Source organism: Talpa occidentalis, unplaced genomic scaffold (assembly GCF_014898055.3).
Source record: "Talpa occidentalis isolate TD23 unplaced genomic scaffold, MPIMG_talOcc4v2.1 talOcc4.15, whole genome shotgun sequence".
NCBI lineage: Eukaryota > Metazoa > Chordata > Mammalia > Eulipotyphla > Talpidae > Talpa > Talpa occidentalis.
Window position 1 is genome coordinate 58,231,157 of NW_023601543.1, and position 14,373 is coordinate 58,245,529.

Here is a 14,373-nt window from a genome sequence, read left to right on the forward strand (position 1 = left end):
TTTAAGCCCAGATGAATCATTTGCAGCATTTGCCTGGTGGCCCTGCCCATCCCACCTTGTCTGCCTTAAAGTCAATCCTTGGCTTTGCCCAAGATAGTGGAGCTAGAACACTCAGGACAAAGGAAATCAAAGCCTTGACTATCCTCACCTCTGACGGCAAGACCCGGGCTGTGCCATTTGACCTCTGACCTCTCACAAACCATTGCATCCTTCACAGGGTCACCTTACCCGTGCCCATGGTTTCCATTACTTCCTCCTCCTGATTCTGCAGACACACGTGGTTGGTTATAGTGGGCCTTCCAAGTGTCTGTCAAACAACCTCTCCACACCCACCTGTCTCCACCCTCTTACCGGCTGCCTCATATTCTTAGGGAAAATCTAACTTCTCTCTGATGCATACCTCATCCTCTATTCGGCCTGTCCTACCTGCTTCAACTCAAGGTTCCACTTCTGTGCACACAAGCCATTCAGTTGTTTTTTTCATAGTTGTGATGTTTCTGTGGCCCACTCCCAGTGCTCTCCTTTATGATGGGGACCAGGTATTAATTCTCTTAAGGTCCAAGTAACTCACCCTGGGTCAAGCCCTCCACCACCCTATAGGGATTTGCAATCAGGTTTTTCACTTTAGACTTTTTAATATTTCATACAGCGATTATGGTGCATTCAGGAACCCAAACCCCCAAACCTCACTAGGAGGGCCCCCACCCCTGCCCTCCCACCCCATTTGAGGGCCCCAGGGTTTAGAGTGGAGGAGGGGTAGGTAACCACCCATCTGCAGATTGACCCCAGAGACTGTCCTGCCCTGCCTCACCCTCCCCAGGGATTAGGGGAGTAATGGGTGGCACTACCCTCCATGCACCCTTTTGTCCCTGTTTGTGCACATACACACACTCTGGCTCCTCGCTGAGTTGGTCAGTTCCTGGCAGGGTCCCTACTCAACAGCACCAAATGGGATGGGGACAGGAGGGCTGGGCTAGGGAGACCCTGAGAAGGAAGGAGGCCCCAGCTACAGGACTGCAGGAGGGAAAGAGTGGGGGTTCCCCCACCTCATCCATCTCCCAGAGAGTCTCCAGTAGTTCCCCCAGATCCCCCTGCAGCTGGGGATGGCAGGCAAGGGTAGGAAGACAAGTAGCTGAGGCATGCTTTCCCTTAGCCGACCCCAGGGTCTAGGGATGGTTAGGATTCCAAATAGGGGCTGTGTCCCCGCCACTGAAAGGCTGGGAGCGGGGCTTCATTGCACAAAATACTGTGGGAGGGCCACACGTAGGGGGTGGAGCCCAGCCAGACTGTATAGAGAGATATTGCATTTTAAAAAAATGAAAACCTCATTTAAAATAATTAAAAAAACAAGAGTGAATGAAATGAAAAAAGGCCCAGACAACAATGAGGCAGGTGGGGCAGGCAGGAAAGCAGGCAGGGGAAGCCTCAGACCCAAGGCTTTGCCACATCTTGTCTGAGTAGAGATCCCCTGCCTGGGCTAGCTCCAGACCCCTGGCTGGCTGTGGGGTAGTGGTCCTGGGGGAGGGTATGAGGAGGAGGGATATAGGCCTGGCCTTAGTGTGGGAGGCTGGCACGGCCATGCTGTCCGCCGGCAACTACCGAGACAGAAAGAGACAGACAGACAGACCAGGCGAGGAGCGATGAGAGCTTTGTTAGCACCCAGCAGACAGGCCAATGGGTGGGTTGACAGGCCAATGGGTGGGTGTTTGGACAGAGAGCAAGGAACATGTGGGCAGACGAACATGAGTCAGGCAGGCAGCAAGCAGGGAGGATTCAGTTGGGGGTTGCCCTGTGAGGGGTGTGGCATCCCTCCAGCCACTGCCTGCTGGGGCCTCGGTCTGTGGCTTAGAATTCGGTGTCCACCACGCGGAAAGCTGGCCTGCCTGCAGGGGAAAGCAGAGCGATGGCTGTTGGTGGGCAAGCAGGTAGGTGGGCAGGGAAGAGGGCAAGGGCCACACCTACCTGAGTCAGGCATCGATGAAGAGCGAAGGCTGGCCTCCTTTTGTAGCTGGATCTCCTTTAGTGCAAATATGGAAGTAGCTGTGGGTGGAAGAGGCCGAAGTGGGGAATGACACATGGGGCTACCCAGGACCCCCTCCCATCTGGCCCCATTGTGGGAATTAGGAAAAGCTGCCTTTTCTTTGAGGTTTGACTTTTATCTGTCAAATAACGCCATGCACAAACCAACCACAGCTAGTAAAAATGGAATCTAGACCATATTACACTGACACCAAGAAATCACTATTAATTTTGTCAAGCGGAATAATGGTTTGCAATTACCACCTGTTAAATCTAGGTGATGGTGTTTGGGATTTGATTTAGATTAATCCAATAGGGAGATAAGGCAAGTGGGCCAATTTTTTTTTTAGCTATGATGATGATATTGTTATGTTTAAGAAATATCTGAGATACACGCTAAAATTATTTATAGATGAATGACATGTCTGGGGTTTGATTCAAAATAATCAGAGGGAATATAGTTAAAAACCACATTGGCCATGGGTTGAATACTTGAGCACATTATTTGGTCTAATATATATCAAAATTTCAAGTGTACATATTAAAAAGTTTTTAAAAGCCAGATATAAAAAGAGAACACCTGGTGTGACTCTATTTCTGTAGAGCAGAGCTGGGAAAACTCATGTTGTTGGAAGCCAAACTAGCAGTAATCCCTGGGGAGGGGAGCAGGGGTAACTGAAGGAGATGAGAGGGCACTTGGGGAGCTTCTCACATCCTGTTTTGTTGTTTGTTTTTTAAGATTTTAAAAGGACAGGTTTATTAGGAAAAGGAGAAAGAAAAAAGAGAGGCACCTGCATAGTCACAAGCTGCACATCCTGTTTCTTGATCTGTGTATCAGTGACATGGAATGTTTCATTTGTGAAAACTCATTGTTACATTCTTATGATCTGTTAATGTCTCAGTATATAATATTATAATCTATTTTACATGGAAATGTTTACTTAAAAACAAGTACAGTGATGTTGCATGTTTTTATGTATGTTTGAAAATTTCCACAAAAGGTAAAAGGAAGTGAAAGAAAAACGTTTTTGTAATAAACACATCACAAAAATGTACCCCCTTAACCCAGAGCCCTATGTGACCTGCCCAGCTATTCCCCAGCAATCCTATTCCCCAGCAGTCCTATTCCCCAGCAGTCCTAATCCCCGTGCTTCCCCACGAGCTGTCCATTCCCCAGCTGCACTCACTGTCAGGAAGTTTGTGTATCCGCTCCCCCAGACTGTGGAAGAATGGGTGTTTCATGGCGTCCTCTGCGGAGATCCGATTTCGACCTTCAAACTGGGTGTGCGAGGACAAGTAATGACACCTTCAATAAGTAGGCCTCTCCTCCTCCCAACCCTAGTCCTTGCCCCAAAAGCTCCCTGTTTCCCCATACCTAAGCCTCCTGCCCCCCAAGGCTGACCCAAGGCTGACCCGAGGAAGATGGTCTCACCTGCAGCAGCTTGGTGAGGAGGTCAGCCCCGTCAGTATCAAGTCTACCACAAGGAGAAGGGGACTTGCTTGAAATAGAGTTTGGGCACTCTGGCCCCTAACACCCGCCCACCCACCAGCCTCACCGGGGTGCATGGCTCAAAAGGGCCTCAGCTCGGTACTTGGGGTAGTTGTATGTCTTAAACTCTTCGTTGGACAGGATGCCTGGCCATGTCTCCTCAGTTGGGGTTCCTGGTAGAGAAGATGAGTTACCCTAAGCATCTCATTGGGCCTCCCTGCACATCCCCACATCTCCTAGGGCTCATGTCTCCTCACCCAAAATGCGGAAGATGAAGTGCAGCTGTTCCTCCACCGTGGAGCCCGGGAAAAGGGGCCGGCCCGTGGCCATCTCATAGAAGATGCAGCCCACACCCCTGGGAAGGGGAGGCATAGTAAATAGGCAGGAAGTTGGCTGGTTGGGGACTATGACCGACCCACCCCGTTCACATGGCTTCTGGAACACTAACACCTGTCCTCACCACATGTCAATCTGGGTCGAGTAGTCTGTGGACCCAAGCAGGATGTCAGGCGGCCGGTACCAGAGTGTCACCACCTCATTGGAGTAGGTCTTCGTTGGAATTGACTTGGCCCGGGCCAGGCCTGATAGGTGGAGAGAAGGGGCACCTGGAATTGAGGAGGTCCTGGGCAGTCTGGGGGAGAGTACAGTTGGGACTGGGGGTGTCCTAAAAGCCTGGAGATGCTGAAAGGGACTGAGACTAGGTGGCAGAGGCAAGGGGGAGGTTGAGAGAGTAAGGCTAGCGGGTCAATGCCAAGAAGGGGGAGGCTGGGGTACCGAAGTCGGCCAGCTTGAGTTCTCCCCTCTCATTGATGAGCAGGTTCTGGGGCTTGAGGTCTCGGTGTAGCACCTTCTGCCGGTGGCAGTAGGCCAGGCCACGGAGCAGCTGGAACAGGAACAGCTGGGTACCCAGAAACAGCAAGCAGAGATCAAAGTGTAAGCAGCAGCCTGACCCCCAGTGGGCAATGCTCCCCCTCCCACTCCCAAACACAGACACTAAGCCCAGAGAACAGAGTCCCAGTGCCCTCAAGGGTTCCCAGGAAAAAAGTCAAATGGGAAAAGCTCATTTCTAGATTTGTGGGGTGGAGTGGGTGAGTGGAGGTCCCCTTGTGCCCCTACTTCTTGCCCCACACCCACTTTCACATTGGACATGTTGATAACATTCCCACAGTCATCCAGGTACTGCTTCAGGTCCTTGTCCTGAGGAGACAAGAGCAGAGAGAAGAAAGAGTATCATATCTGGGGCTCCTGGTCATCTCCCCAACCTCCACCTCCTGGGACCACTGCCATCCAACCTTACCAGGTACTCAAAAACAAGAGTCAGGGACTTCTCCGTGTGGATAATGTCATGTAGCGTGACGATATTGGCATGTTTGAGGTCCTTGAGCAGGGACACTGCAGGAAGCATGGAGATAGGAGGGAGAGAGTCGAGGATGAGGACTAGACAGAGACAAGCCCGGGGATTCCTTCCTGCCCCAAGCAGTTTGAGGTGGTGGCTCACAGCCACCAACTAACCCACTTGATGCCAGGAAGGGACATGTTCCATATGTTCCAGAAGTGGAAACTCAGAGAGAAGAGGTGGAGCAAGAAGCTGGGATTGCAGCAACAGGCTATGTGACACTAGATTTTTCATGACCCATTTTTGGTTTCTGGAAAGGGTCTTACTCCCACCCTCAGTACAAAGGCTGAAAGCTACATGTGAAATTGAGTTTGCACACTCAATGTCTACGCAATTCATACTGACTCCATGTGGTATTCTGACTAGAAACTATCACATCACGTAATTGGTAGGCACTTTCAGGGGTGCTCAGAATCATTCACCTGCCTCTTCTCCAAACAGCAAGGGAATCCTGGCTATCTTGAGTGCCACCTGGATATGTGGATGATGGGAACTCTCCCATGAAGCCCAGTGTGTCAGAAGGAAGTTCCAGAACCCCCAGTATCTGTTCTCATCATGAGGAAAGCCCAGGGAATCTGGAGCAGATGGGTTGGGGTCTGTACCTTCCCGGATGGCGGTGCAGGGTGCCCCCTCTTCATGTTCCAGTCTGATCTCCTTGAGTGCCACAAGGTTGTCTGTTAGCTTGCTTTTGCCCTTGTAGACAGTGGCATAGGTACCCTGGAGGATGAGGAAGAAGAGTTTGAGGCAGTAGGGAGTTCCCACTGACCACCATCCGCAACACGGGCCTCCCGGGATGTCCCTCACCTCGCCCAGCTTGTCCAGCTTGATGTAGGTCTCCAGTTTTCCAAAGCCAATCTCGGACTATGTGGTAAAGGAGGCAGAAGCAGGTTCAGGAGAGGGAACAAGGCAGGAGAAAGAGAAGGAAGTAATAGAAAATGCTCACCAAGCTAACACGGCGGAGGCGGCGGCTGAGGGGCTTATCAAAGATGGGACTATTGAGGGTCAGCTTCTCAAGGTAGCCCTCAGGCAGCCGGATGTCAGCTGGTAGTGACAGACGCTTGTTGATGTCCTAGAAGGCAAAATGGGGGAATAACTGTACCATGAGCTCCACCTGCCCAGATTCAGCCCTCTGTTCCAGCCCCACCACCTCCTGGAGAGTGGGTTACTCACCTCAGTGGAGATCTTGCGCGGGGGATGGTTGCGCATGCGCACCCTCACTGGCGACTGCACCTCATCTGAGGACGTGGCTGAAGCCTGATCACTTTCCCCATCAGACCCTATCTTCAAGTCCTCGTGTACGATCTCTGATAGTGAGGACAGGTGGAGGGAAGGTCAGGTGAGGTCAGGAGCCCCAGGACACCCCTTTGCCCATGTAACACATTCCCTCATCTTATGTCTGCATATGGCCCCCAGAGCAGCTTAGAGTTCCTCAGGGAGAGGGGGCAGGGCCTAGGGAGGCTGAGACTGGTTAGGACAGGCTGAATAGTCACACAGTAGAGCACCCTGTTCCAGGGGTGAGCTGGAGCTGTGGCAGGCCCAGGGCCAAGTGGGCAAGCAGCAGCAGAGATAGCCAAAAGTCCTGGGAAGCCAGAACCAGGGCAGGCAGGCAGGTGCCAGGCGACCCGAGGGGGCCACTGCAGAGTGGAGGAGGAGGGAGGTTTGGGGCAGCTGAAGCAGGCAGAACAGCCTTTCTTCCCCTAAGGCTGGGCACAAAGTCAAGGAAAGGGGCACAGATGGACAGAGAGAAGGTGTTGTGCGGATGGCAGGGAAGGGAGAGAAGAGAGCCCACAGGGGCTAGGGAGTGGGGAAAAATGGAGAAAGGAAAATGAAAATAACTTAAGTCCAAGAGGAACTCTGTTGGGAAGTAACAACTGGGGACCAGACTGGGGGTGGGAATACCCAGTGGACCCACCTGGTGCAGAGCTCAGTGGGCCCCGTCCTGAGCGAGGTTCCCCAGGGGCAGCACGTGTGGGGGCCTCTCCAAGGTCACTGCCGCCGCCGCCACCACCCTCATCCAGGCCTATCTGTTCAGGGGCACCATTGGTCTTGTCTACACCTCGGCCCCCTCGGAGTGTCATTGACAGCTGCCGTTTGATCTTCTTCATCCGATCCATGGCGACCTGAGCAAGGGTATGGATGGGGATGGGCCCCACATCAGCATCTGCCTGACACCCTGGCCACCTATAACCCGTGCCAACCTAGTTAGGTGTATTGACATGAACTTGTGTCAGTATCCACCCAGTGACTATGGAGCCCTGGAACCTGGATTTCAGGATTCCTGGAAACCTGGCGTGGAGGGGGACCCTTGTGAGTGCCTTCCCACCTACAATCAGCCCCAGGGACCCTGCTCCTAAGTGGCCCACCTGAGTACTGAGGCTTGGGTGGCTGGCTGAGGGCAAGGGCCCAACTGATGTAGTGGTGGCCCCTAAGGTGGCAGTATCACTGTAGGAGCAGAGGGCTCCACAGCAGACACTCTCAGGTACAGCGGTAGTGATGGACGCAGCCACAGATGGAGCCATTGTTTCGCCCGGGACCGTTAGACCACTGAGACGGCCCCGGGAGCGCCCATAAAATGGCATGTTCCGCTGCCACCAGCCCCACATCACCCCCAACTGCCAAGGCAGAATGCTCCTCACAGCCTCAAGGACGTTCCCGCCTCCCCCTAGCAACCATCGTCATGGTGACTAGTGGACTACCCCACTGGTCTACGGAGATGAGGGGTGCAGAAAAGAGTAGGGGGGGATCCTGCTCAGACCCAACCACCAGGTGGGGTTGTGGGGGGATCTCAAAGCATATCAGCTGTCCTCAGGGCCGCTGCTGTTGGAAATGTTCATTTAGATTGGGACCCACAAGGCCCCATCCAGATTTTGACAAGCGAAGTCACATCTCTCCTCCACTAGAGCATGAACCACATCTTTATAACCCCCAAATGAATGGCCCAGCTCTCAATGTGGCCTATAATATTTACCCCATTCACCCTATTACCTCTCTGGCCTCACCTCCCCCTGAATCATTGCCAGTTGTTGTTCTGCAACCACATCCAGCAGTTCCACCTCAGGGACTTTGCACTGGCTGTTCCCAGCACCTTAAATACCTTTCCCCAGATTTCTAAATAACCCCCTCCCTCACCCCCTTCAGGCCATTACTCAAATGTCATCTTTTTCATGAGGCCTCCATGAATAACCCTATTTAAAATTTCAACCTATTTAAAATTTCCCTCATCCTGTCAATTATCCCCCCCAACACTCATAGCCACCTCAGAAATTACACCATCTACTTATTGGTTTCGTTATTCTTTACTGTCTGTCTCCTCACCGCCATAACTAGAAGATCAGCTCCGCCAGGGTAGATTTCTGTCTGTTTAGGTCACGGCTATATCCTGAGGACCTGGAACAGTGACTGACACAGAGTAGATTCTCAAAAAGTGCTTATGTCAGAAATTAATCAATCAGGGGGCTGAGGGCTTAGGACCAACCTCTGCAAGGGTGGTAAGTCCTTTCTACTCATGAACAACCCCAGCAAAGGCACCCAGGGATGCTGGCAAAGGCAGGGTAATGACCTAGATGGGGCTGCTGGAAGGAACAGAGCCACCAAAAGGTTTAGGTTAGCCACCTTCTGCTTCCTCCTGGGCTCTGGGCCAGCAAGGAGGGGGAAAGACCTGCCCCAGGAACCATCTGGACTCACAGTAGGGTCTAAGATGGCTCTGGGCCCAAGGGAAGTAGAGCTAGATAGGAGGTAGATGATGAGGCTGAGGCTGATTTCCAGGAGAAGTGGGTCATCTGTTACGCTGAAATGAGGTGCTTACCCTGGTGGCCCACCCACCCCACCACCCCTCACCCCTCCCTTCTGCCTGTCTGACCTCACCACTCCCAGTAGTAGAGGGGCCAGCCTGGCAGAAAAACCTCAGTAAAGAAGATGAGGTCCATCCGGAGACTCCAGGATAACAACAACAACAACAAAAAAATCCTGAGCCAAGAGGCTGAGGAAGGTGAGGCACAGTCAGCTCCCAAAGACTGTCTTGTAAACGTAGAGCATGGATACTCAGTTACTTTGCCTGTTATGGCAGGGAATGGGGAATTAAGTAGGACTAGATGGAGGAGGAGGAGGGAGCCAGGAGCCATGACCTCTAATTGAAAACCCCAAGGGCTGGACATGTTCCAGAGTTCAGTTTTGAGGGGGGAATTTAGGACAATGAGGTACAAAATCTGTGTATCATGCAACACCCCTAGCAGGGGAGTCCTGGTGGGCCCCTATGAACAGAAACACTCGAACATTATTAATAAACCATAAAATTTTAAGTGTTATTTCAGTTTTCTAAGCTTTATACATTTCAGAATAGTGGAGGGAGCAAGAAACTGGATATACAACTCCACTCAAAGGGCACATGTCCTTCCTGACCCTCTAGTATACATACCCATTCTCAAAGTATCCTTTTGAGGACACTCCCCACCTCACACCACACTGGCCACTGAGAGCAGAGTCATCGCACTCTACTAATTCCCATAGGAACACACCATCCTTATCCTGCCTGACCCCCATAAGCACATTCTAGACCCCCCCTCAGTGTCCTGCTTCCTTCAGAACACACTACACCCTCAAGAAGACTTCCTTACATCTTACCTGCCATTGGCACTGGCAATTGCCCATTTTTCTCTAGCCCCCATCAGCATACAAAGCCCCACAGCGCTGCATTAGCATACACTCAGGCTTCTCCACATTAACTCTTAAACCACATTCTTGGACCTCCTCCTAGGCCCAGCTGCCTGTTGGCTTCTCCAAAGCATTCACCACCCCCCTCCCCATTAACACACTGTATCCCCTACATAATTCTGTCCCCTATTAACATGCACTTGGGACCCTTTACAGCTGACCCACATTAGCACTCACTGGACCTTCACACTGCCCTGAATCCCATTAATACAAAGTGAATCATGCAGATCCCTGACCTGACTGTCTTTGCCCACATTCAGACCCCTCCACCGCTATGACCATAGCTAATGCATATTCAGGTCCTCCCATCAGCACAAGCTGGACCTTCACTTCACCCTGACCCCTATTTGCACACACTGGATCTCACACAGTGCTGCCCCATTAGCACACCCTGAACCCTTACTCAGCCCTACTCCCCTGGGACACACAAACACACGGTCTGACCTGATTTAGTGTACACAGGTCTTCATTCAGCCTGGACCCCTATTAGTGCCCACCTCAGCCCTCCATGGCTCTAACCCACTTCGGCAAACGTACACCTTCACATATTCCTGTCCATTATTTCTCATCGCTTCAACTCCTCCACGACTATAACCCATTTGCTCACATTTGGCTCCCTTCACAGCCCTGATCCTCCTTACTGCACCTAGATCTCCTCCACAGCTCTAACCCACCTCCCCCAGCACTCCCTGGAACCTCAATATAACCATCATCCATGGACACAAGCATACGCTGTCTATTCATAATGTTCTGACATTCTTTAGCATATTCCAGACCTCAATATGCTGACTCTCCCCCCAACCCCCTGCTGGCACAGATTTAAGCACCTCCATGGCTCTAAAACCACATCAGCAGTCACTAGAACTTCATATAGCACCCTACCCCATCTGGGCATACCCTAGAGTCTCATCTCTCTCCTCATGAACAAGAACACACTGACCTCACACCACCTTGACCCCTAATACACCAGCAAATCTCTGACAGCGCTAAGTAAGACACTTCCCTCGCCAGTGATCCTCCTCCCATATATAGATAGACACGCAACTCTGATACTCATTCGCGCAGGCTCTGGTCAGCCTCCAGGCCTGACCAAATAGCATTTACTGAGCCTCATACCACCGTCATTTCCACATGCGCTATGACCCCCCAGTACACGCTCTCAACTCTCCAGGTCTTCCACTGCCTCCCTGAGCATACTGTGGACCCTCGCACTCTGCAGTCCTTCACGGACACATACATAGTATTAACACCACCCTAACCCTCATTAGCACACAGCAGGCCTCAGTGCCGTGACCCTATTAGCACACCTCCTGGTACCTCTACACCCTATCCCCCATTAACACATACAGGGCCTCTATTGACCTATACCTGCATTTGCACATCTCAGCACTCCTCTGATATCCCACCCCGTCGTATACCCTGGGGTCCCTCCATCGCCCTGCACCCCCCAACTCATTAGCACACACTGGGCCTCAAATCTTACACAGCGGCAAGACACTTTATTACCACAAGCTCCGACCACTCCACAGCTCAAGCTCCCATTAGCAAATCTCGAGTCTTTCGCCACTCTGCCACCCACTTCCACACCCTCTGTCCCTTCCAACACCCTGCTCCCCATTAGCACCCGCAACACTTCCATCCCCAGCTCCCAGACCCGGCCCAGGGCGGGGCCAAGGTCAGGGAGGCCTGGAATGACCCCCCCCCGCCCCGGTGCACTCTGGGAAATTCGCTGGGGGGAGGAGACACATGCCAGCGGAGCAGCTTAGACCCCGGGCACCGCCCGGGGTCTGGGTGGGGTCAGTAGGAGGAAAAGTAGCCCACACCCCACGTCTCGAGGACGCGCTCACCGGCGGGGGCGCGCGAGTAACCTCAGCGCCGCGAGGCCGGCGCGGCGGCGCCTGGGGCGGCGGCCCGGGCTGAGGCCGCGCGACCTCTTTCTCCTCCTGTTCGCCGCAGGCGCCCGTCCCAGTAGTCTTCGGCCATGGCTGCTGGGCCCGGGCCGCCGCCGGCTGAGGAGGAGGAGGCGGCGGCGGCGGCGGCGGTGGCTGAGGCGGAGGCGGCGTCCCGCTCAGCCGGCCATGAGCTTGGCCGCTGCGGGCGATGCCCCCGGGCTCGTTGGCGCCCTCTCGAACCCGAGAGCTCACGGCGGCTCGCGGTTCAGAGCCGACTGCTCACGGAGACGCGGCGGATCCCACAGCGGAACAGCCAACGGCCCACCCGCCGCGCGCGCCGCGCTCCGCGCATGCGCACGCACGCGCTGGTCAGGGTGCAGTGGGAAGGAGGGGACTCACCTCGCAGTGCACGTACCAAGAGACCCGTCCGCCGCGGGAGGGGGCGCGGCCATTGCGCGCCCACCCGGGTGTATGGCGCCGGCCCTAGAACGGCGCCAGGGGAAAGTGTAGAGGTTATAGTACTCAGTTTCGATCTTACTAGAAGTTTGCTAGCGCCAGGGTGGGCTGCAGCCAGTAACCAACGTGTCAGTCACCACTCGCTCCCCCTACGCGGTCTCACTTGGTACATCCCCATGGTGGCAAACGGGACTTTTGCAAGGAGGAAAAAGATGATGCAGTCAGCTCCAGTCCCTGGAGGTGCCTCGGCAGGCTGAAATCTTAAAGGTTCTCGAGAAGATGACTCTTCTGGGAAAGGCGGCCAGGAGAATCATTGGCCTTTATCACCTTAGATAAGACAGAGTCTAGTCCCGCCCGCCTAGCTTCCTTCCTCCGCCCCCAACACCCCGCCCACCGCTAACTCATTCCCAGTGTGAACGTGTGGCCGTCCCGCCCTTTGAGGTGATCGCCCAACCAATCGGGCTTGCTCCCTGGGGTGAGGCCGAGCAAGAATGAAGGGCGTGGCAGGACTGAAGAGGCGTGATTTCGCTGCTACGGTCACCACCGCCACGCCTCTGCCCGATTTTCATTGGCTTCCACCCGACGGAGGGCAGGCCCTTCTTTTTGTTCTGCGCGTCAACCCCACTATAGGTTGAGCATCACTCAAGGTGATTGTTCAAAAAATCATTCAGTCTATTTTCGTCCCGCCCTCGGCCCAGCCCATCTCCCTCAGCTAGGCTCACGTGGTGGAGCCTAGGCTTAGACGACAGAAAAGGGGGATCATTAGTGCATTACTGTGCAAGCTTGGGACTTTGAGTTGGGAAGGGGCCTGTTTTCTGCTTCAAACGAGCATTTGTGTATGAGTCCCAAACTCGGTTTTTCTGCATTGTCAACTATCTCCTCTTCCTCTCCGGAGCCCAGCCCACGGTTCCTCCAACGCTATGGTTTTTCTATTACATTTATTGGGAGCCTCTTGTCATGTGCTGCTGGGCTGACCTAATCCCTCAGCCCTCTCTGCCTGGAAAACTAAACTGTCACCAAGCTTCGACAGTAGTCTTCAGCAAGCCTTCTGGAATATCTTTTCCCTGCACTCCAGTCCAAAGTTCAGCTTCTCTGCCTCTTCTGGACTTTCCTTTATGGCAGCTTATCACATCAGCTAGTTTCAGTTTCTCACACTAGCAAGGATTCACAGGACCATGTCGGGAGTGGAAATATTTTGACAAAGACAAAAGTCCACCGAGCGCTAGACCACCAGGTCCATCACGTCTTAGATCTCATCTCCATCTCCTACCCTTCTTACTCTGCTCCTGCCAAACTAACCCTCTTCTAACATGACCCAGCAGCCTCCCCAGCAGCCTTGGGGACTTTGCACTTGCCATTCCCTTTCCCTACTCTGCTCTTCCTCCAGATATCCACGTCTCATTCCCTCACTTCTTCCAAAGTCCTTGCTTCAGCACCCCTTGTTCATGAAGCCTTCCCAGATTAGCCTATTTAAAAGTGCCTACTTGCACACACACCCCCGCCCCCACACCTCACCACTGTAGATCCCCAAATCTGGCTTTCACAGACCTTTTGAATGGCACCACTTAACTTATTATCTGTTCTGGGTCTTACCCTAGCAGAACATACATATCCCCATCCTCACCCTCCCAGGACAGGGATCTTTTTTATCCATGGCTGTCGCCAATGCCTAGAATAGTGCCTGGCACAGTCAGCACTCAACAATTGCTGAATGCCCAAATGGCAAATATTCTCAGCAGAGACAAAAGGAGACAACAGTGTCACCCCGTCCTTAGTACCTGCTGGGTGTGGAGTGCTCAGTGCAGTGACCCAACAATCCCTACCCACTGAGCACTGGTGTCCTATCTTGCTGCGGTCATAATGGTAGATGAACATGAGAGAAGTAAAATGGTATGTGTAAAAGAACTAAGTAAGGTGCCCCAAGATTTCACAAGTTCTTGATGAGAAGAGGGTATCAAATTCAAATAAGGTATCAAGGATATTCAGCAGCTGCAGTGAAGGGATGGAGGTGTCTGGAGAATCTGGGGTTGTAAAGGGAGGAATACAGTAAGCTGTCTCGAGTACCATGAAGGAGCTGAGATAGTAGAGAAAGGAGACAGGGGAATAAAACTTGTGTGAAGTCTCAGGTGAGGCGTGGTCTGGGGTACTCTAGAGCAGCCATAAGGAAGTGCCTCTCCACTTAACCCAGACACTAGGGTCACCACTGAATACATGCCAGAATTTACAAAGCACTTCAGGACTCAATGTCCTGGTGGGGTGTAACAAAGAATTATGGAAGGATGAGGTCACCCATGCAGAGTAGGCCAAGGCAGGGGAAAGGTCATGAGAGGGAGACTAGCAAGACTTAACCCCGTGCCTGGAGTCTGGGGCTTTCACAGGCCTTTTGAATGGCACCAATTAACTTATTATCT

The 14,373-nt window shown here is 52.9% G+C and overlaps 1 protein-coding gene across 5 annotated transcripts; it reads right to left on the reverse strand.

The window, feature by feature from the left end:
• Positions 1-615: 615 nt before the first annotated feature.
• Positions 616-11,512, reverse strand: CDK16 (cyclin dependent kinase 16). 5 transcript variants are annotated; one of them, XM_037512469.2, is made up of 17 exons: positions 11,462-11,496; positions 8,220-8,303; positions 6,817-7,024; positions 6,075-6,208; positions 5,848-5,973; positions 5,709-5,765; positions 5,507-5,621; positions 4,806-4,900; positions 4,643-4,705; positions 4,283-4,406; positions 3,969-4,113; positions 3,766-3,863; positions 3,576-3,681; positions 3,452-3,494; positions 3,207-3,297; positions 1,963-2,040; positions 616-1,883 (listed from the first exon to the last, which is right to left on the reverse strand). In XM_037512469.2, exons 2-17 carry the CDS (start codon positions 8,223-8,225, stop codon positions 1,846-1,848), a joined length of 1,527 nt encoding a protein of 508 aa, XP_037368366.1. In that variant the 5' UTR covers positions 8,226-8,303; positions 11,462-11,496; the 3' UTR covers positions 616-1,845. The 5 variants fall into 5 exon arrangements, with proteins under 5 accessions (XP_037368366.1, XP_037368368.1, XP_037368367.1 ...); XM_037512471.2 differs by lacking the exon at positions 8,220-8,303 and having other exon boundaries at positions 3,969-4,089; positions 11,462-11,512; XM_037512470.2 differs by lacking the exon at positions 8,220-8,303 and having other exon boundaries at positions 11,462-11,512.
• Between the last annotated feature and the right edge of the window lie 2,861 nt (positions 11,513-14,373).

Bases quoted from the DNA above. Each gene is read 5' to 3' on its own strand.
- CDK16 (XM_037512467.2), bottom strand. From the start codon at position 7,507: ATGTGGGGCTGGTGGCAGCGGAACATGCCATTTTATGGGCGCTCCCGG. The intron at 5,974-6,074 runs GTGAGTAACCCA...TTTGCCTTCTAG, and splicing joins CGCGCAAGATCTCCACTGAG to GACATCAACAAGCGTCTGTC. The intron at 5,622-5,708 runs GTGAGGGACATC...CTCATCCTCCAG, and splicing joins AGCTGGACAAGCTGGGCGAG to GGTACCTATGCCACTGTCTA.